At 43.1% G+C, this 23,983-nt stretch overlaps 1 protein-coding gene across 7 annotated transcripts in view; it reads left to right on the plus strand.

Annotated features, from left to right (window-relative positions):
• LOC107217340 overlaps positions 1–23,983 on the plus strand; it is a 166,356-nt gene that overhangs the window by 84,165 nt on the left and 58,208 nt on the right. For all 7 annotated transcript variants that reach the window (XM_046741888.1, XM_046741890.1, XM_015654838.2 and 4 more), the window contains 6 exons: positions 1,006–1,132; positions 5,418–6,876; positions 15,133–16,426; positions 17,054–17,158; positions 17,473–17,598; positions 22,941–23,123. In XM_046741888.1, the coding sequence (XP_046597844.1) occupies positions 1,006–1,132; positions 5,418–6,876; positions 15,133–16,426; positions 17,054–17,158; positions 17,473–17,598; positions 22,941–23,123 (3,294 nt within the window). The remainder of the gene's footprint in view (positions 1–1,005; positions 1,133–5,417; positions 6,877–15,132; positions 16,427–17,053; positions 17,159–17,472; positions 17,599–22,940; positions 23,124–23,983) is intronic.

Here is a 23,983-nt window from a genome sequence, read left to right on the forward strand (position 1 = left end):
ACTATTCGCATAACGCTTAACTCGTACGATATACGTATCGCTTGAGAAGAGCTCCTTGTCTGTGAAAGAACAAATTATACGAATGGCAGGCCTTCCACTTTGCAAGTCACTTGGAGTGATTTACCCACTTTTTTCTTTTTCCTTTTGCCAATTGACACCGTCGGTCGTTTTGCTCATATCCAACATCATAATTCTAGAAACATTTCACTTACGTCTTTACATTCTCGAGACTGCGTGAAATCGGATTAATATTTTTTATAGTTTGGACAAAAAAAAATAAAAATTTGTTTCGTCGACCGGCACGGAATTTTCACAAAAAATCTGAACATGGAAATATCAACGTCTTCGTTAGATTTTAGTTGGTGCTGAAAAAAAAAAAAAAAAGAAAAAATTCAAATTCAAAGTAACCGTATCACAATTTTTTCCCACAACCTTAAATTAAAGCAGGTATCTAAATTTGTACCTTTATTAAAATATGCTAATTAACCTGTAATATCCATTAATCGTCTTTTTAAGAGAGGGTTTTTACGGTACTCTCGGTTACGTTTTTAAACTAAAAATTAGAGGAAACTCCGCACATACGCGATTACGAACGATGGGTCGAGGCTAATTGCGCTTCTCAACCGCACGATAAATCCAAAGGATTTTCATTATCGTTTTCTTTCGTCTCGCGATGCGAGCCGTGACTATAAATTGATCGAATCGCATCATGCAGTCGTCCCACTTTATCGTCATCGTGTAGAAAAAACCCACTGCTGTTATACGTACAATTACCAGATGACCGACACTCGGATTACTCACTACCTAATTGCGTATTTATTTCTCAGCCACAACTTCGGCACGACATATAGCTATGAACCGTATACGCTAGGAGCTTTTAAACAGGCCGCCCCCTGTGTAACAAATGCCTCGATAAATTGCCTTTTCCGTACGTCTAACCAGCTAATTTTTGTGCTTTGTGCCCATTGTTTTCCGTGACCCTCTTCGTGGCCCATCCGCCGGTAGCTCGTCACCCCGATCTGCATTGTAAGAAGAAGTCGAAGCTTACCCGACGACACCGAGTCGACCAATCATGCCCCCGAGCTTGCGGACCTCGGGGACCTCAACGACGTCTGTACGTCATCCAAGTCAGGTGCGTATTTTCCGATTTATTTCCTTCGTTTATCTGTTTACAATTCAATGAAATTTAACGTTATACGATTGGGTGAACAGTGAGTGATGAAAATCTGATATCGCCGCAACTTCTTTCTCCTTCCGAGTCCGGCGCGTAAACAGTTTTGTTGACACGATATGGGTGTCTGACGTAAGGCGTAAACCGAGGCAACAGCATCGGCATTCCATTCGATCTTACATAAACAGTGTTGTGGCTGGTGGCTGTTGCCTCGTAGAACCTGCGGCGGATACTACTGCAGTGAATCGATGTGGCTGCCGAGTCGCTGAAGGCAATCCGGGGACTGACGTTCGTTTCTTTTCATCTCTTTCTTTTACAACTATCCGAGCACTCGATAGATGTTCCCGCGACACGCGTAGGTGTGTGCGTGTAGCGTGACGGTACAAACGTGGTGATTACACGCACGGGTGAATAGATTTCAACGGCTAGGCTCCGATCAGCAAGTAAGTGTAGGTCGCGGTACCTAGAAACGACCGAAACGAGCTCAAGATCCACAGGGTATAAAAATCACAAAGTTATCAGCTCTCTGTGTAGATTAGTTTATTTATCCGCGGTTAGTCACCTCGGTGTGAACGATCTTTCAATCTCTTCAATGAACTTGGCTCCAGCTTTATTGGGGGGGTGAAAATTGGGTTTATCAAGACACGCTCTAGCTGCTATGGACTCTTGTTGATTACCGCTGTTGTTTAAACAATTAATAGTGTGTGCGACGGTGGTGATAGTCGATTTAATTTCTTCGTCGAGGATGGAGTATCGACGTGGTTGCGTAAGATCGCATTTCAACGAAACGACTAGGTTTGTATCGATTTTCAAATTCACCGTCGTTCCGACGTTAATTAACGTATTCTGTAACACTTTGAGAAAAGAACCGCTGGTGCGGTATAAGAAGTGAGGAAAATGTTGACGAAAGCTTGCGCGGAGAAGATGTTTCAAATTTTGCGTGAGAAATTGGAATGTTTTGACGTGTTAGAAAACTTGTGCCTTTTGCGACGCGGCTCAGACATTCGTGTTGAAAAAAAAGTTTCACCGCGTTTTCTCCCTATTTAAAAACAAGAAAAAAAAAAAAAAAAAACAACATTCAGATTCGTCTAACGATCATCGACTAATTAGAAACAGTCCTATCCGCATTTTCAACCAATGACAAATTGTCGATCGCTTATAACGTTTATAAATTCGTGTCGTAAAATACCGTTATACCGACTGCGAGAGAGTATTTAAATTTTGTTTTGAAATAATCTGCACCGCGTCGTGACCGAATGCGCAAAACACAATTCTACCGAGAATAATTGGGGCGAAATGAAACGGTCAATTCACACACCGAAACGAAATTTACCCCGACAGTCACATCCCTTACAGCCAAGCATATCGTTTTGACTTGAAATTTCCACCCAGTGCATTCCCGGCGTGACCGACGGCATAAATACGCCCTTCGAGGCTCCGAGACCAGCTTCGAAAGCTCAAAGAAGTCCGATCCATCCACCGATACGGAAAGAGAGAGAGAGAGAGAGGGAGAGAGAGAGAGGGAGAGTGAGAGTGAGGGAGGGAGAGGGAGAGGGGATCCACTGAGAAAATGTACGTGGATTCGACGGCGACGACGGGTGTTCAAGATTTCGTTTCGGAGGCTGGGTTCAGTTCTGAGAGAGTGTCGGTCTGGACCAGTGCTGCTGTTGCTGGGTGCCTGAGACCTGCACCGTGTTTGTTTTAATTTATCCGTAGCGTTTTGGCATGCTACGAGAAGCCGTACAATGTGTTGGATTCTGTTGCCCCTTCGTCAAAGGTGCGTGCGTGCGTGCGATCCCAAGATCCGTATTTCTCTTCATCCTTTGCTCGGTCGATTTACACCCTTAACCACACACTGAGAAAAATTTCATTTGTTACAGTAACTGGAAAAATTCAGTAAAAAAGGTATCGTTGAGAAAACTGTTTGAATGTCGTTGAAATTACGAAAAACGAGGTACGCCTGACCATTTTGCGCTATCGTCGATCCTTTTTTGGTTATTGCAACGCAAAATCAGTTTCTGAGGTTTGCTCTACTTTTTTAGTTAAACAAGGCTTTAACGTCGGTTTATCGTTGCACGAGCGTTAAATTTTCGCAACGGTTGCAAGAAAATATAGCAACAGTGATCGTAGTGAGAAAGAATGGTAACGGATACTAGATTTTCTGTATTTTTCGATTGCGGTAATGAATGAAAATAGTTATGGACTAAGCGGTAACCGGAACTGAAAATTTCTGTCAGTACACCGAGTGCCCGATCTTTCACGATCGATTTACTTACCACGAATTCTTTAATCGCCGTTCGTTTAAAAGGGAATAAAATGCGACGTGATGCTTTTTACCGTATGAATCGATCCGGCAGATCTAGGAATTTATTACAATCCTTCCGTTACGCTTCGTTTCAATCGATTTTCTTTCACCTTACTTTACGCGATTCAATATCGATCACAATTACACGATTTCAAATCGAACTACGCTCGAAGCGTATATTTTCTGTGAGACTCGTAAATTACACACTGGGGAGTAATAACTTTGGCGAAATTCGTCGAGACGTTAATGGCCCTGTAAATAATATCGCAGACTTATTCGACGCGTGACAATTTTCGCTAACGTAAATTCGTTGGTACAGCGACTCGATTCATTCATTCATTCATTCATTCATTCATTCAGTCTTCATCTTTCTTTAAACTATTAGAAGATATTTCAAGCTTTAACAGTCAAGCCAAGAAACGATAATTTTCCCAGTCCATATATCTATTCGTGAAAGAAGCTACGAAGGTTGGTATATCTTTGGTGGAAATTAACAAACTTGAAGGATCAAACGATCCGTGCTATCACACTTATATACATATATAAATTAAAACATTTATTTGCGTACACGCGTCTTTATCGTTTAGCGCAATAAGATATATACATATATATGTATATATATGTATGTATAAAATAAAATTCCGCTCAGTGTAGAATATCGGTATAAATTGTAAAGAAAAGTGAAATAATGGTCCGAGTATTGCAGAGGCTGTTTTATTTTTGCCGCTGGGTATAATCGAGTGGTTGCAAACCTCGACATCTTACAGCCGGAGGCTGTCTTTTGAAAAGTATAAAACACCGCTTAACAACGTGCAGGTAGAATTTTCGGTAGCGATTCCGGTTCAAAGAGACGTTAAATACTCGAATTCCGGCTTTGAATCTTGAGAAATTTCACACGTGCGTATATAATACGCTTTATACACGCCTCGCGATTTTCCCAGGAATTATAAGCGGTCAGTGTTCGGTCGACCCTGAGACACGTCTGAAACCGTGTGGGGAAATTAATTGCAACGTGTAGTCCTGCGGGGGAAATGTAAAAGCAATTAACATTGTCAGGATTAGTCGAAAGCTCGCGCAGCTCGGTTTACCAGCGTCGTTAGTGAAACGGAATTAATTCTCGTCAGCGTGCCTTGAATTGCTCTCTGTCCTATTGTACGGATGTGTTTAGTAATTATCGCGTTTTGAAATTGTTATATCGTAGAAAATCGATAAATCGGTTGCGCTGTCGATCCGAAAGAGAGAAGGAAGAAAAAATAAATCGTACAAACGAGTTTCAAGATCAAACATACAACCGAGTGTGTTTAATTCCGCAATTTCGGAAAGTTTATTTGATAAATTCCAAGAACGATATAATCCGGCGATTTCAGCTCCGTAAACGTTAACACATGCGAGCTGAGATTTTTATCCCATGTGTCAAGTTTTAAATCGCAAATCTAACGTCCTTCGCCGCAGATTTACCGGCCAGCTACCGGATTAATGGATTCGATACAATAAAACAACGCTGTAATAAATTTCGCTACGTGTGCATATTGTGTTTTGGTATTTACGTATATAATATACACGCGATTCTATACAACATTTGAATTTATTTCTTTCAATTTGACATTATAACGAACAGCCGAGGGGCACAGAAATAGAGGCGCTATGTATTTGTATAATTAACGTAGGTATATCAACCTATTCGCAACCGGAATGTTTTCCCGTGCGCCACGATCAGGATCTGTTTTTAGGTGCATTATAAACCGTAGACGACGCGTGGATATATTCCGACATCCAATCGAAACGACACACAGACTGAAGATCTATTTTCGTTAGACGGGCGTTCCACGTGTAGGATTGTGAATATATCGGGCTGCAGTGGCAGACGGCTGAAAAGAATTGGATCGCGATTTAACGCATTGTAAAAACGCGGCAGTAACAAGGCGTGCTTTTATTTTTCAGGAACAAGCGGTAACTCGGTAGACAAGCAGGATCCGGAGGCGGACGAGGAGGGCGAAAAATTCGAGGACGCCTCGCCGCTTACGCCGATATGCTCGCCGAGCAAGAAGCCGGGCTCGCGAAGCTCGTCGACTTTGAAGAGCGGCATCTTGGAGAACGCGAGCCCGGCCGGACCTCCGGCCACCTCGACCAACTCGGCCCGTGACCTCCTCCTTTTCGCCGACGACGTCGTCCCCGTCGTCAACGTGACGATACTCAGGGAGGTGACGAGCCCGTCCAAGGACGAAGAGATCGCGAAGGACCTCGCAGTCTACGACACCGGGCCCTCGACTTCGACGTACCGTCAGGAGCGGAGGAAGAGCGTCAAGCGACAGGGAAGCCTCGTCAAGGAGAAGAGCCTCGAGGACGAGTCGACGGTCGAAGTTCCGCTGCTCCGGGAACGCCGGAAGAGCTTGAAGGAGGTCGACGAAGCCGCGCGGCGACTCGCCAAGGATCGAAGGAAGAGCCTCAAGGAACAAAAGAGCATCGAACGGGTCAACGAGTACCTCGCCAAGCACAGCAGCGTCGAGTCCTGTTGCCAGGATCAGGAGCAGCGGCGGGAGTCGCTCTGCGTCGACGTTGGATTGCTGCGAAGTTCATCCGAGAGGCGGAAGAGCTTGACGAAGCAAGACCGGGTCGAAATACCGCCGGATACGCGGAGTGACGAGGTACCGGAAGTTCTCCGTTCTCCCCATAAAGAGATGCCGGATACTGCGAGAAAGGAGGTCAAGATACGCGAACGCGTGGAGGACGATCGCGAGGATCCAGCGATCCTACCGGAGGTTCGGCTGGTCAAGGCCAAGATCATTTCTGCCGAAGAAGCGGCCGCCGTTTTGGTCGGCAGATTGGAGAACAAATCGACACCGGAAGTCTCGACTGTTGGGGAGGACAAGGTCAGATCGAGGATCAAGAAGTCCGCCCTCTCCGCCGAGGAGGACGACGAGACGCTGCTCAGTCTCCCTGCCCTGACAAAGTCCACGTCGGAAAATGTCCTGGTCGAAATTGAGGAGGAGAACACGGTTTCCGTGAAGAACTTCAGGCCTGATATCCTCCTCGACTTGTCCAAGGTCGAGGAATCCCGGGACTCCGTAACCTCGTCGAAGAAGGATAAACGCGTCCTCAGTCGCGTCGGCAGCGAGGGATCCAAGAAAATCGTTGAACCGATCCTCGTGCGTCATCGGCAGAATTATTCCGCCGTCGTGACGTCGACGCTCTCTACGTCCATTCAACGTCAGGATAAGGAAACTTCGGATACCGTCGTTCTGACAACGACCGACGCCGAGCCGAGCGGAGTTGTGAGTGAAAGTGAAAGACTTGTACTTCGTGATTGTGATGTGCCAATGGATTTGGACTCTGTGAGTTGTGCTCCTCTTCCTCGAAGTCACGACGCCGATCAGGATTCCCCGAAGCTGCCTGTCACCGGGTGAGTAGAATGTTTCACTTTTTTTTACTACTTCGTGGTTAAATTGAAGAAATCGTTACTCGAAACACGATCGTTGACGAACGATCGAACGGAGAGACGACCTTACGTACAATGATAGAAAGACCTGTTCAAAGCTAACGGTTGGGATCCTTGACTTTTATCCGGAAGCGCTAAAGCTCGGGCTTTCAAAATCTTCACACGTATCCCGAAACTTCGATCCGTGCTACTTTCGTCTCCGTGGTTGGCGAGTGGGAAACTTTTAAAAGCTTTAAAGGTGCCTAAGTAGTTCTCTTTTCTGGATGAAACTTGCACACTCTCGTCGCAAGTTCAAGTGAGTATGCGAGGCAGTTGAATAGAACAAACACAGTTTTCAGACACGATTGTCCTGAAAACAAGCTCAATAGTTGGCTGCTGAATGGCTGAAAAGCCAGCGTCGAACTTTCGGTTGACCTTTTGCGGACGCGTTCAATGAAGTCTCGTTGAAGCTGGAATAATATACTCACAGCGACAGAAGTGATTGAAAAAAATTTGGAGAAAAGGTGGTGCGAAATTGCTTTTCATCCACCAGCCAACTCGTAACGGTGAAAAAAAAGCACGTAAACGTTGTACGCGTGGTTATAAATTTTATACACAAGCTTCCGCTGAGATTACGTGCTCCGCGATATTTAGTGGCAAAAGAAGAAGTTGCTCATTTAATTTTTTCGCAAGAGATAATTAATGTTCTTGTTTCATATTTTTTCTCATATATATATATAATTGGTATAAATACAATATACTTGGTGGACAAAAAAAAAAAAACAAATGCCAAGATTAAAAATTCTCCTGCAAACCTTATTGTTGTACTTCGTGGATGAAATTGGTTGTAAATATGAATTACACGGGGTCGTGAAACTCTGCTAATTAGTTTTTTCCCAGCTATTCTGCAGCTTAAGTGTGCTAAAAAAGCTCAGCGGCAGGTAAATTAGACCTCGATTAACGGGTAGAATAATTTGGAAAATTCTTCGGCGAATTAAGTACGTCATCGTCAGTCATCGCACAACTAACAACCAATTCGTCGTTGGGTGTGCAGTGTCCGTTGCCTTATAACCCATATAACCCAACTCCTCTCAAACTCCCGTCACGTGTTTCTCCAGCACGTGACTTGTATCGCGAATAACGATTGCAAGCCCGCCTGTTCTTCACCACGCCCGCTTCGATACTTATAATGCAACTGATATTTGCCAATATTAATATACAAAGAATGGGAGGAATAGAACCAGTGGAAAAAAAATACGTTCGCATTTCCAATACGTCAGCAATCGTCCAGCTTTCCAAAGAAAATTGTAAAAGCGGGATAATTACAGCTCGGAATGATTCTCCTTTCAGTTTTTTAAAACGTGTTTTTGCGCGTGGTAAAATTTCCACGATCCTTTGGCGTCTCGAAACCTGAGTATAATTCGCAGTTCGAGGCTCTCAGCGAGAGTTAGTGAGCGAGTTGGAGAGTTTGGAGATAAATGGGCACGTCCAACAACTGGGACGTCATCCGTTCGTCCGTCAGCTATTGTTAATTAGATGGGATGATGACTTATATAAACGGACCGTCCGTCGGACATGCGCCATTAAAATGTATCTATCTCGCTGCACGCGTGTCGTGAATTTACGTGCATTTCGCACCTTCGTTGTTGCGCGATACGAGTCGTGAGTTGAAAAAAGCGCACTCGTGAAAACTGGCAATGTAAGTGAAAATTTGAGAAAACAAATTCGATCACGGTGTATTTTGTTTTGATTTTAAAGAGAAGGAAAAGTATCGCGTGATTAATCCGCGATACGTAGTCGAGATATTAAATTCAACCGATAAATTCTTGATCACGTTATAACGTCGACGTCGCCGTCCGTACGACGAGTTACGCAAGACTATGTCTGAAACTTTGTCGCGCGGTTACGTAAAACGTCGCTGTCCGTTTTTTTCCCAACTTCCACACGATGTCGTACCTTACATACACGTTTCGTAAAACAAGGGTCGATGTACGTTACATTTAGTATCCGCCCTAACGCAACGTCGATAGAGGATAAAATGTTTCGCGCATTATACAACCTTCGGACAAAACGTTAACGTCGACCTACCACAGCTCGTATCGATCCGAACACTTTCGAAGACGAGAATATCAATCATTGAACATTCTTGAATGCGCGACAACGTTTTGGAAATGTCTTTCTCGGGCGAAGCCGTTGGTGAAAAATAACATTCTCTCCTCCAGGCGTGATGTGCACAATAAGGTTCCATTATTCGGCGTCAATGAGCTGCGTTATTAATGTCTCGAAGATCGCTGGTGTGACTGTAGGCTGGTAGAACGTGATGCGGATTGGGGGTAAACAGCGGGAAATACCGAAAGTGTGTTTTCCGAGGGAATAATGGACTCCGCAACGGATGGATGGATGGATGGATGGATGGATGGAGGGGTGAATACTCGTGGGAGGTCCGACTGGCTGCGTACATGCGGTGGAAGTAATTGAATTATAGTAACTTGCAAGGTTTCCCGGGGCCCTGTTCAGGGTCAGCGATTGGTATATTCTCGACTTTATTTCTCCAAAATTTAGTCCGCGCAGAGCTTAAACTGTGCCTAATGGTCGCCTTAGCGCAACAATATAGCGCAACGTGTACGTAACCTATCCGATTCGATACCTGTGTCACGTTGTAATCTAATGATCGGAGGAGAAAGAAACTCATAAGTGCAATCGAACTGGAATCGAACCGCGAACATTATGCAACGTCGCATTCTTATCGCGCTTGTATTTCTCTGTACACGAAAGCTTTCATTGATAATAAATTACAGACTGACGATACGCATACAGGAACAGGATCCCATCGTAGTATCAGTTTACGAAACCACGGCGCTTCAACTTCGAGGAATGGTATAACAATTGCGGTGTAATGATCGAGCTTACGCAATTGACGTAGGTAATGGCACAACACTTTTCCTCGTACCTTCCACGTTTCTTGATTACGACAAGCAAAGTACGCACGTCCGTGATTCAGTATCAAGCTTTTCTGCGAGTGAGGTTCGGCGGCTCGAGTAACGCCGATTAAGTTACATTTCAGAAATAATGTCAGTCCCATTTTTTCCGGATATCGTTATGCTTCGCCCTTTTTTCATTGCGAACTCACGCGTAACGCACCCGCAACCTGCGTTTTATTAACGGTAGTCGAGTAGGTATATTCTCGTCTTACAAAGTCGTTGAATTCTTTCGAGAGATTATTATCACGCTCATCTACACCTGGATCTCGAAACTCGAAAATGATAAAATTTCCGAGGCTAACAGATTTTCTCCAATAATTGTGCTAATCGCGGTTCAATTTAATGTACGGGAGAATCGGTATTGATTGACTGTGTATTTTGTCTGGGGATAATTGAAGTATTATATTGAGACTAACGTCCATATTCATTTATTAACCTCAACCTGAATGCACGAATGCCATTCTACTTTCCGACTTTCATCCAGCGGATTCACGCTAAGCACTAAAGCGTATACAGGTTTCCTTACAGAAATCCTGCGAGATTAGAGATAATCCGTACACATCCAGTCTTAGGAGCGATGCTAAACCGTTTAGAAATAAACGAATGGTCTGGCTGAGAAGCCATAGATTTTAATTATACGCGTGCATATTGAATACAGAGAGCGGAAAATAAAGTAAGAAAAAAAAAATTGGCGTACCATCCGATCGCGATACGGCGGGAAATTGACGCGAGATATTATTAACGAGGATTTTGATGTACGTTCGAGGAATTTCCCTTCCTCGCCAACCAAATATCATTCCCAAAAATTGGCAAAAATTGGCCAAGGCAATGACAGCGCGGGGTATCCTTTTACACAGGTATAGATATTCGTTCCCGTATTAAATCGAATTTCCTCGAGGAAGGTAATCACGATCCGTGAACTCTGCCGGAAGTCGAGCAGGTAGCGGATACACGTGGATTTGCCTCTTACACACATATACCGTGTAATACTCAATTTTGCAAGCCATCGAGGCGCGCGAAATCGCCTCGAGCGAATTCCATTTATTTTCCGACCCGGGTGCCGAGTTCCGGGTTCCGGCAATCGTACCAAATTTTCGGTTCACCGAAAAACCGCGCTCCGACAAATCTCCACCTATCGCGATTGATATTTAACCGACTTTATCCCAACGGCGAAAACCGCAATCGTATAACGAAAACGGGAATGTTCATACGACAAATGCATTGTGGATAGACGGACCGACACATCGACTGACGTCTTTTGGCTGACGTGACACACGCGATGTTCGTGCAGGGGAACGCTTATTAGATCAAAATAAGCCAGTTTGCATCGGTACGCGATAGAAGACGGACGGAAACTCTGGGATACGCCGCATTCTCTCTGTTGTATAGGTACGTTAACTTCCATCCGCGTCTTTTCTATTCTCAATAAAAATTTATCACGCGTATCGAACAGATTCGAACGATCATTCGTCGATGACGTTATATTCAAAAACGTGGAGACCAGAGTGTGGACTCGTTTTGACAAAATAAAACTGGATACAACAAGTACCGGAAATTTCGTCGCAGGTAAGGCGAGTTTGCGTCATCTTCAAAGTTTTTCTACCGCGTCGCAATCGATCGATATCATTTGAGAATATCGGTGGATCCTCAAGCTTACGTCAATTTCATCAAAGAATATGTCGGAGTGTTTCATAGTGGCAAACTTAACCGATTGACAAGTTTATTTTTAAAGACTTGACGGTAACGTTCGCGCGCTACTTTCCTTCCATTTTTAATCTCTGCGGGATAATTTTTGAAAATGAAAGCGGGGAAAAAATGCAACACAATGATGTAACGTGATAAATTATATTTTATTGCGAGCAGCGGTAAGTTAATTGAGAGTTTGTACGAGAATTCTTTGGATACCATCAAAGCCAACCGCCTCAGCTGCAGGGTGCAATAAAATGTGCAGTATTCGAGTATACCCATAACCCGTACATATCTAGGTCGAGTATAACTAACTCGAGTTTGCTGCCCGGCAGGCGCGCGTATAATGATAAAATATATTTGGGTACCGTGCTCGATGATCACATGCGTTATAATAATATATGATAACCGTATACGCATACGATTAATTTATTGTGGGATTGAAGTGCATGGGCGATAAAACACCGCGAGATACGTTAAGAACTGTCATAATTCTTCACCGATGCAGCGAAATTGTAATAAAGTCTAATAAAAAATCAGATATTCGATATTTTGAAAATAGTGCGTTAAATAATTTCACGACATCGAATTATCACGCTGGTGTAAAATGAATGCTTGGCTCTTTGACTTTGTTACTGACGATTTAGATATCGTTGTGATCAAAAACGCGACACGCTTTTTGTCCGAATGCGTACTCCGAGTAACGAAACGGTTAAACAAACAAAAAAATTACAACAAAGGATAGAAATTCTTCAATTTTATTTACTCATACGTTACATTTGACGTTGGTTAAACATGCATGTTTGGTATTGTTGTAAGTGTGACGGATTAATTACACGCCTCATTGTCGGTGATATAATTAGCACGAATTGACTACCGTTACAGTCCTCCTTCGTACTTATCAATCGGATTCTACGGCTTTGACGTTTCATGATCGTATCCTCGTCGTAAAAAACTTGTCGATTTGTTTAGTCTCGGTTCATTTTTTTTTTTTTCCTGCTCTTTTACTCTACTCATTGTATCATCCGTCCACACGTGCGGAAATTGATTCGGCAGCCACTCAACCGTGACTTATGAGATCGTTAGTGAAATAAATCTTTCTCTTTTTCTTCTCCCTGTTCATGTCCCACGAATGCCGTTGGCTAATAATTGGTACATCGTATTTCGAGATTCAAGAGCCCGGGTTTATCATATTTCTATCACCGTCGTTCTCCCTGCATTTCATCATGTCCACGCGAAACGCTTTTGAATTGATTTAAATCGTGGCTCAAACTATGAAAATTTCATCAATATTCGATTATATTCGTCGTTGGTAAGGTGTAGTTAATATCATGTTGTTCTTTCCGTAGAATTCAGCCTAAATTTATCCTCAAAAGAACGGTAATTGCGAGAAAATAAATCGCTGATTAATTTTTTGAGTAATCTAACGCACAGGAAGCGACATCGCAACCTGAATGAAAAACTGTAAATTTATAAATGTTTATCTTCCGTTTCGCGAATAAATATCGTAAAACCTGGGCTCGTGAAAAATACATATTTTATCCTCTCGTTGAGGTAGTAAAATATGTCGTCAACATATTTCATTGTCCAGGATTACCCGTGCAGTTTTAAACATTGATGTTAAAAATTTTAAACTTGGTTATTCAACCCAAATTCGTGACGTATCGTAAACATATCATTAACAATAACAATTAATAAGAACTGTACGGCGGTATGATTCTCAATGAATTCCTAATAATTGCTTAAACAAACGATAAATAATTGTGGGAATGATTGCAAGAAATCCTTGAAAAAAATTTGTAAATTTATGCATGCATGCATGTATATATATGTATATATATATATATATTTGAAACACCAGCACCTCGACTAATTATTATTGATTAAAATTTTCTCGAGGTACGCGCTTATTTACGCATGTATGTATAAATATACGTAATATATCTTTCTTCCGCAATTATTAGCTTTGCCTCAGAAGCCTTAAATTATACTTTATTATTTTATTAGCGCGGCTTACCTACTCGTGTCAGTGTAACGTGTTCATGTACCAACGTTATGACTCACGTCCGCCAACCGTCGCGTACGTAACACATACACACGCATTAGGGTTCGGCTTCTTTTAAGCCAGAGTCAAAAGCTCCCGTCGGATTTCACCGACTTAACGCACAATTTTTATACTTACGACGAACTCGGGGAGAGACAGAGCTAGCACAAGCCGTCACCCTGTACGTGTAACACACACGCACGTGCTTTCACAACGTAAATATAATAAATCTTGCGAAAAAATTTTCTACCGCGTCGAAAAGAAGAGGAGAGAAAAATCGGAGCGAGATGGAATTAGGATGGGAAGAAACTGTGCCAATCGTACATCTTGTCGGTATATCTTTGGCGTGTATATACATATGCGTATCCACGCGAGCTGAGTAAACGCGCAAGTCGAGCTTTTCCGGATTATATTAACCGCACGAGCTTCATTTCCGTCCGTCGCAACGTAGTATATCATATACAATATACTGCGTCGATCCGACGTCACGTGTGACGCAACGAAACCGCCGTAACGTAACTACTCCGCAATTTTTATCTCACTGACATTATTACATCCTGCGACTCGTTATTAATTTATCCATCCAGAGTTCTATTAAACGTCGAACAGTTACGATTATTGCACTCTTGCGGCACTTTGCTCGCTGTTCAAAGCACCGTTTATATCGTCGAATCAAGGGTCGTTATGTGGGTGGTTCGCAGTGAGTCATATCGCGTGATCTCGCGATATCTTTGAGTGCGCAAAAAGATTCAAAAATAATAATAATAATAGTAATAATCGAAGAATTAACAGCCGAAAGGAATGACGGACGACGATTTCGTCGCGTAGATTTGTCTCCAAGGCAATTCGTCTAGTGTGCGTATATATAACATGAGGAGTTTCGGATGAAAACACGTATGCGAATTCATACGTAAGTGTAACGAAACCGTTTTGAACAAATTGACAAATGCCCGATGGTAGGCTGCGTTAACCGTATTAAAGCTGCGAATGATTTTGCACGTCGAAATTCGAACGGCCCACGTATTTTGGGCCAGTCTTTGACAAGGCGGATGAATACGTGTTGTTCTTGTGCTTGTGCGAATGCCAGACGCTATCTAGACGCATTTTTGGCATCCGTCACGTCTTCGAAACGACCGAGAATTTGCTTCGAAGATAATTAAGACGCGCGAGGAGATTAATTGTAATCTGTCTGTTTCTATTTCTGATTTTTCTCATTTCTAAAGTACGAAAAATCAGGCTAATGAGATATTTTGGTGAAAATATATTTCAAGATATTTTTTAGAAAATTTTTCTTCACGTACGAAACTATGCAGCTAATTTTTAGTTATACTCTATACGTCTGACATATTTTCATTCGATTGTTTAATTGTTTTTGATGCTAAGACAAATAGCTTGACGATGATACATCGATGCAATTTTTGCAGTTTACCGTTTTAAACGTTACGTATCCTTATGAATTCTAAAGTTATAAAAATGCCACGTCAACTACTTAGGTCATTTATATCGATTTTTTTCAACCATTCGTTCCAGATCGTTACCAGAAGCTGATACACCCTCTGCTAGGCCGAAGGAAACCGTTGGTGAAGAACCGGAAGTCCTAAAAACCTGCAACGGGGAATCCCTGACCTCTGAACCGCATCCGAAGGAACCTCGTCACTGTAGCGAATCCTCAGGGGAAGCAAAAAGAAAGCCTGAAGTGGTGACGAAGACGGTATACAAGAGTGATTTCCCCTTGAAGAAGCACGAGTGCAGCGGCTACAAGAGCGTTAACCAACGTCTCCGCGAGCGTGATTTTACAGGGGCATTTTCCGTATCAACAAAAGATCCGGAGCCGTTCGTCTCGCGGCTTCAGCAGCCGTCCAAGCGGTCCCAAGAGGCTTCGGGGGGTGTCCAGCAGATTCTGACGACAGACAAGGAGGCGGAAGAGCAGCGACAGAAGGCGCTAGAACGTCAGCGGGAACACGAGAAGTTCCTGCAGGAGAGACGGTCGCTCCTCGAGCAGGAGGACGAGGGCAAGGACAAACCGATCGGCAAGCAGCACTCGCTCGAGTACCAGAGACAGACGCTCGAGGCGCGGTTGGAGGAGCTTTCCGACCGCGAACCGGAAGCTCCGAGACGCGAGGCCGAGACCCAGACCCATCAAGAGACTAAGAGTACCCAGTGCGGTGGAACCGAAGCGAGCGACTCGGAATCGAGCTGCCGCAGCGTAGCGGAAGGTGGAAGTCCCAGGAGGGAGGTTCAGACCCAGACCCAGGCCGAGACCAAGGGCACTCAGTGCGAGCCGGACGATTTGGCCGAGACATTCTCACAGCTGAAGACATTCTTCAGGCAGAAAACGGCCACACCTTCACCCAACGCCAGTCCCAGGCGCGAAGTCGAGGTCCAGACTGAGCAGGAGTCGAAAAGCGTCCAGTGCGCACCGGAGGACATTCCTGACAGTCCTTTGAGGGCGACGATTTTTTTCCGACGAGGAGTCAACGGGGACCAGAAGTCTCTGGAATCCGGCAGGCGGGAGGTCGAGGTACAGACTTACCAGGAGTCGAAGGGTACCCAGGTGGCCGAGGACGAGGAACTCGAACGGACGCAGACGGTACTCAAGGACCGGAAGTTCCCTTTTCATTGTCCCGAACCGCCCGAAGAATCCACCGCTTCAAACTCACCCATCATTGTACTCGTTGACGGCAGGAGCGACATGACCGTCACTCATAATTACAAGGATAAGGATGGGAACGTTGTTTGGGCCAAGCATTGGGGCCCCGAAAGGATGGTCGAGATTTATAGAGAACCCAAGTCTAGTCTTGGGCTCAGCATCGTTGGCGGCAAGGTGAGATTTGCGGATGAGAATTAAGTTAGCGACGTTACTGCAACGATGCATCCCGAGGAAAAATCGTTACTTCGCTCCTTTTGGAATGTCCAAAATTTAGCGAACCATGATAAATAAAATGTAATCATATTTTCCATAGCAAACTACTTGAAAGTCGTCCTAAAATTGCGCAGTAATGAATTTTTCACCGATGTTTCGTTACGTTGACGTTACGAACTTGAGCCTCATAGATGTGGACGATTACACTTCGATACTTATCGATTCAGATCAGAAACAGTTTGACGATCCGTTGCAATCGTCTCGAGTATCTTGCAATTTATAGAAATCCCCGTTCGGTACGAAATCCAAATAATCAACCAGTCGCAGAAATTTTTCGTCATTTTGTGTGAAAAATCAAGCCGCGTTTTTACTCGAAGAGACAGAAAACGTCGATGGGCTAATTTTGAGCGATCGATTTTAAGAGAAATCTGTGATCCGGGTGACGTCAAGTCGTCGTTCTTTTTCGCTCAAACATTACAAACACTCCTAATTGGAACGAAATTCCTCTACACCTAGATCCGCATCGTTTACTTCCCGTGTGGATCAAAGTGACTTTTCTCACAACGGAACCCCCTACAATGATTTCAGGTCGACCTGTACCACGGGGGCCCAAACACGTCGCAAAACATCTCGGGCATTTTCATAAAAAACGTATTGCCGAACAGCCCAGCAGGAAGAACAGGAGACCTCAAGGTAATCGTCTACTCGACTATTTAACAGTAACTAACTTCATATCCAGCATGCGACGAGTCGCCTGTACTCGACGCGATGTGTCCTAAACATCCCAGGAGGTACTCGATTGAAATTAACTAATGGCTTCGGAAAATAGCGGTTAATTAACCCACGAAAATCGGCCTCGTTGTTCAATTTCAGCTTCCCTGAATACCGAATAACAGCTTCACCCCTCTGATTATCTTTTATCGAAATTAATCACCCACAGACCCGGGTCACTTGATTATCTATCGTTGTTTTAATTCTTTTCACTCTCTCTTTCTCTCTCTTCACAGACAGGAGATCGGATAATAGAAGTCGACGGCATTGATCTCAGAAACAGCACTCACGAAAGGGCTGTTCAAGCTATTCAAGCCGCCGGGAATCCCGTCTGTCTTCTCGTCCAGTCGCTTGTCCACTTGGTGAGTTGAAACGAAAATATATTTTTCCCCAATATTTCTGCACGAGCGTATCGATCTTCGTTAGGATTACACGATTTATATGACTGTGTATATATATACACATACATATATGTGTGATACAATTTGGCGAGGGTTTGATTGGCGCAGCAAGTACCACCTTATAACCTACATTCGACGCAATCACGGCGACCGTTTTCACATCAGCGAATATCAGCGAAATTCGACTTGATACAGTCCGAGAGGACAATAATAATGATGATAATAATAATAATAATAATAATAACAACAACAAAAATAATAGTAATTACTGGGAATCGCGGTTATTTGGAAATCCGGAGAGCGAAAATCCGGAACAATAAAATTCGAGACGATATAATTGCGTGTACGAAATGTTGTATTTATTTCTTTTCTTTTGCCTACTTCTCGTTCTCAGTCTCGCGTTTACGATCGAATCAAGAATCAAAAGGATCAACGGTTAAGCGAATTAATGTTAAGTTATTCGCGATATAGGCATCGAGTTAACGCGACACGGCGGTGGATTTGAATCGTTGATTGACATCGTTGATCCGTGACGAATTAATTCGGATTTATCGTAGACGACCGGCGTCTAGCTCCGAGGTGAAATAATCGAGCGAGCTATAAATGTATAGGAAAAAGGAAGGAGAGGTGTAAAAAAACAAAAAAAAAAAAAACCGCGTTCCAATCCCGTCAATTCGAAGTCGGCGCTGCCTCGTTTCTGACCTCGATAAATCGTACTTACCCATTTCCTACACGATTAATACCGTCTGAAAACCTCGTTTGTGTTCTGTTTTAGCACTGGTAATTTATAGTTGTATTGTTCGCGGTATGGTAATGAACGACAATGATGTTTCGATGCCTTCCGATTCGATAAATAACGCGGAATCTTATTTTTTGGCATCGGGCACAGTCGTTTTGTGTTACGCTACTTTTCAGTATCATAAATGAAATTTGTAATCCAGCTTTTTTTCAATTACTACAGTACGTCGTTGATCGGTGTAAAATTTGATTGAAAAAATTGACTCGGTACGACGATTCATTTACAGTCCGTAGACAAATTTGTGAATCTTGATCGAGTAATTTTTTATTTTTATTTTTTTTTTTGTTTTTTTCTCTCCAACGAAGAAAAAAGAAAACTACACCGTTACGATGTAGACATTTCTAGCCTGTATGTCAGTTAACTTTTCACACGATAAATACTGTGTATCCTAACGTGCCTGCCAGTTTATTTACCACGCTTGTATACATTGTGTGTTATCTAAACGAGGCGAAGAACTCGCACCAAGAGACAAACCTGTTCTTCATCGTGATCTTGACTTACCGAAGTCCATGTTTCGAATTTTTTAACTGTCAAGAATATTAATTGTCCGACGATCGTTTTCTCCGATTCTTATTATCGAAGCGGTAGTTTTCAACAATCGTTTCGACTAAAAAAATCCTTAACCCAGGGTATATTTCAAGGGTATCCAACAATCCGATCTTGCGGTCGAAATAAAATCGAGGTGTTGGAATTACGCGTGCAATAATATTCTTCAAACAAATCCCATCGATTAATGCCCCCCCCCCCCCCCCACGTTACATTCGTACCGACCAATTTTTGTTTCCCCCCCCGAGAGTAGGAAGGGGATGGGAATGAGAGTCGCGTTGATGAATCGTTTAAAGTTGAAAAGGACGGAAAGGCAAAGTGAAAGGGCAGAGGGGGGTTGGGGGGGGAATTCGATATTGCTAAATCGAGAATCGACCGAAAGTGTAGCGTCACAGCCGAGGAGGGGGATGATCGCGATCAGGGGACAGGAAGCGTCGAAAGGATGGTCAGGATGAGGGAGGGGGAGGCGATAGGAATTCTATACAGGTCAGCTAATACAAAGGGCGGCGATAGCGTCGAAGCCGAAATGAACCGACGGAGCCGATCGAATGTATAATCTCTCCTCATAGCCGCGTGTACGTATTTTATACACATGTGCATGGAACGGACGGGCAGCTGGTCAAACGGCTAGCCAACCGTCGAGGCAGCTTCTGGCGATGAGTCGATATTGAGATCCGTACGCGCGGCGGACTCGCGGGTTTATACACAATATATCTGAAAGAGAGCAGCGACGGCTGCAGCCACCCGGCTGGTCCGTCAGTTCGTCGGAACGTTCGCCCATCCATCCATCCGTTCATCCGTTCGTCCATCCACCCACCCATCCATCCATCCATCCGTCCATCCGTCCGCCGGTTCGTCATCTGCAATATAAACCACAGCGAAACACCCTTCTCTCTGTTTGCGTATAAGAGAGAAGCTTGCCTCGCGGGGTTGTCATTCGATCGCTAGTCAAGGTTTTGGCGCCGCGATGAAAAGGCTGTTCGGACGGAAGCGCGTGTCCTTCCTAGACGTAGGTGATACTACTTCGTGACACTAGATATTCTCGCCACCCTCTCTAAGTGCTCTTATACCCGCCATCGTTGTCCACTGCTACTTTATACTTTTCACTTTTTTACTACGGAGTGATAACCTGAACCGTACGTGTATGGTCGTTCTTTATTTTCTTTATCTCACTTTTTTCAATCCCTTTACTTGACAATATTTCCTCCTCGTTACCGATTTTCGTACGATCGTTCTCATCGCTGTTTAATTGATCGGTGTCGGTAGTTCGTCGCTCATCGGAAAAGTAAACAGTGAGTTTTGTCTAAACGTTGTCTTGTTAACTATCAGCGGTACTCGCCAGGTGTCACTAAAAGCTCGGTGTTCCCGGGGTCGAAGGATTTTTCGCACCTGTGGTAAAACCTGCCCCGCAACCTCCTGTGATTCTTTATTAAAAAATCACGTCGGATTTTTTATAGTGCCAGTAAATCGGTGCGATGTCCTTATTTTCTTTTTTTTTTTTTTTTCGTCATCATTATACTCATTTCGTTTAATTTCCGTGAAAATTACACACTCACTTCTTATTTGATTTTTATCCAAATGCCACTCGTACGATTTAATAATTTTCAACTTAATTTGTGTCATAATTGAGTGAACAAAAGTTATCAATTTTCAATCGAGATCTTAAACAAGTTTCATCCAACGTCGATATCGCGTAATGATCATTAGTGTGTATTTCTGAGTGAATCTTCGAGGATTGATGAAATATTTTTTGAAAATTGATACCTGTGTCAAAATATAAGAAACTTTCACACCTCCGTCCGATAAGTTTTTTGCCAAGAGAATAAAGAATCGACAAAAGTCCGCAAAAAGTTGAAGTCAGTATCGTCTTATTACAATTATTATTTACATCATTATTATAGGATCGCATAAACTACTGAAACAATAACGAAGATGAACGTTAAAAGTTTTTTTGTTTTTTTTTTTTCGTCTCAGACGAAGTCAGTGCAATCTTCAAATAAGTAATATTACTTCACATAGAGATAACTTCGTATAAAGTCCTGCACGAATTTGACTGAATTTCAAAATAGAATATTCAATAACCTCGTGTATTCTCTTCAATTTTTCAACCTTTATCCGCTTCACACTACCTTCACCCAAAAAGCGATTAATTATGAGTTATCTATAATAATTTGTCTCACTTAGTTAGCGGACTTTTTTCTCTACATTCGCAGATTATCAGCTCCATCCTTTTCGTATACTCTACATGTAAGATAATCGACTGACCTAAAGCTTATTCAAGAGCAAGCGACAATTAGTGTGAATGACAACAAGAAAAAAAAATAAAAAAACAAAAACGCGTGTTTGATGGAATATTTAATCGGCTATTTAGCTCTCGATTCAAATTCGCCGACTTGATAGCATGACTAAGAGACACCATCTCGGCTCGGATAGTTGATGTTGGAGGCGATGGTTGAGGACTCTAATGCCCTTTGCTCCTGGGGCGTATTCAAATGACTGCAGGGGCTGGAAGCGAGGGCGAAATCAAAGTTTCGAGTTAATTAATCCGCTCAAAGATCCCGGAAAGTGCCTCGTTTCGAAACACCTTATATACGTACGTGCCGGGTGTTTATATAGGTATACAGCGTAGCTCGGTAAATTTTCTCTACCGATTGGAATATCGGGTCGCGATACGTAAAAGCGAGGCTCGACTGTTTGGAATTCCATCGAGAAACCGCAAGCTCGTCAACTCTAGCCAGCCACGTTAAATAACCGAGTCCCGCTTTTACCCTGCAATGGACATACCGCGACGGAGTTGCTTGAGGGGAAGTTTAACAATTATCAAGCTCCTTACAATTGAATTATAAAAGCCGGGTAACGGCAACGCGAAGCCGTAGCTTGTGAAAGCGTTTATTCGTAAACGATAACAATTGTATTCACCGTAGAATTTGTATGCCGGCAAACGGAAATGATTAAATCGTTTGCAAACGTTCCTACGTAACGCGTAACATAGTTTCGTCTAATTCACTGTCCTGGGAATCCGAAAAAGAATCTAGAGAGATGGATACACTGCTCGAAGTGATGCAACATGTGTTCCAGTTTAAATCATTTGGCCGATTGCCAGTCCCACCGCCGAACATATCGAAGTTCAAGCGGTGGTTTGGGGATCAGAAACGACGCGGGTTCACGGACGAACGATTATCCCCCATAATTATTGTCAAACATGCGGTGAGGATCGGGAGACATTAAATTCGAACTCGCGATATCAAGGCTGACGACGAAACTTTTGACGAGAAATTCGTACGTTTCAAATCACGGTATACGGGCAGGACGATATAAAGGACTTTTCAGAAACTGGAGTGTATAAAGTGTTTATCTCCCGGGAAATAATTTCGTCCCGCAAACTGCTGAGAAACGATAATTTCAAACGTCCTGCTTCGGGATATAATAAAATCGTCTCACCCATATACTTTCTCCTCTTCGGAAGTTCTGTACAACACACCGAGAGTTACACCCTGTCACTCCGAGTCTTAAAATCCCCCTGAACCATGGTTATAAACGCCTAGAGCGCACAGCGAAAGCTCGCTGAAAGCTCTATACGTCGCTTCGTTTTAACCGCGAGGCAATAAGCTGGCGAATCACGTACAGAATTGAATGCACTGCAGAACCGTCGAAGTCTGAACTGATATTGCGTGTCTTGTGGATGTGCCGATAAAAGAGAGAGAGAGAGTGAGAGCGAATTGCATGATAAATGACGTGAGGTGCAGTCGGCTCTCGCCGCAAGGCCGGAGAGCTTGAATTCGGACGAAAGCTCCCGAGCCCGAGAGCTTTGCGGCAAGAGACGGCTGGACAGTGAGATTATAAGTGTTTAAGCGCGAAATAAGGCGCCTTCCCCTAAAGCCTGAAAATGTCTTTCTAGGCGCGTGAGGTAACGTCGGAGAGACTCTGACGTGACTCTGAAACAATTCGTTTGTCGCAGAGTCCCGACGACCATGAGAGAACCTCGTCGTCGCGCGAATTAGACGAAAACGCGACGGGACGTGGAATCAGGAGACAAGGCACCAGAGGACACGGAGCCATCGCCGGAGCGCCTTCGTCGTCATTTCGTCGGAAACCGTCGACGGCGTCTCCTGCCAGAGCGATCACCCCGGAATTGATTCAGGTGAGACGTCAAATTTTTGACACACTTCTTTCCCTTTCGACTTTTTCCATCATTTTTAACGACGGATTAGCGTTTCGAGGATATGTTATTTTCGCCAGAGGTTCGAGATCTTTTTTCAAACTTTGCAAGAAAATATTAATCCTTGATTCAGCATCGAGGTTTCGATTTTTTTTTTTTTTTGAAAAAAAATTATTCAACACCCTCTAGGTGTTACTCTGGTGTAGATTTGAATTCCGGCCAAGTTTTAATCTCGTAACTTTGCGGATCTGCTGTGTATACCAGCTTACGCCTTAAACTCGGCAAAGCGAAAAAAGAGAGAAAACAAAAAAAAAAAGAAAAATGTGCCGAAAAAATAACCCGGCAAAAACCAATTTCATTATAGCTATAAAATTCTCACTGCCGGTGTTTCGTATTTATTTCCTTGCTCCGAGTTTGTATCATTCATGATTTTCATTTCTAATTCGCATGTTGTATATATATATATGTATTGTAATTTTTAACACTTTTCTATCGCGATCTAACAGCTCTATAAATTTTTATTTCGTCGACTGTGTCTTATAAAATAGAAAAACAAGACAAGTATCTATTTGTACTTGAATATAGTTAATCGAGTCAAAGTTTTTTTTTTTTTTTATCATTATTATTTTTTTTCTATTCGTCTCTCAATTCTCACGGTATAGGAGGAAAACAACATGCAAATTATTTTGCGAACGTGACCTAGATATCGCATAGCTTGAGTACGAAAATAGTATGTACGAAATTTAGTAAGACTTAAATAAAGAAAACAAACAAAAAAAAAAACAAGTTCAAACACGCATCGTACGTATAACGTACGTATTAACGCTAGTATTTTTTTTTTT

This window comes from Neodiprion lecontei, chromosome 5 (genome assembly GCF_021901455.1).
Source record: "Neodiprion lecontei isolate iyNeoLeco1 chromosome 5, iyNeoLeco1.1, whole genome shotgun sequence".
In the NCBI taxonomy this organism is placed as follows: Eukaryota; Metazoa; Arthropoda; class Insecta; order Hymenoptera; family Diprionidae; genus Neodiprion; species Neodiprion lecontei.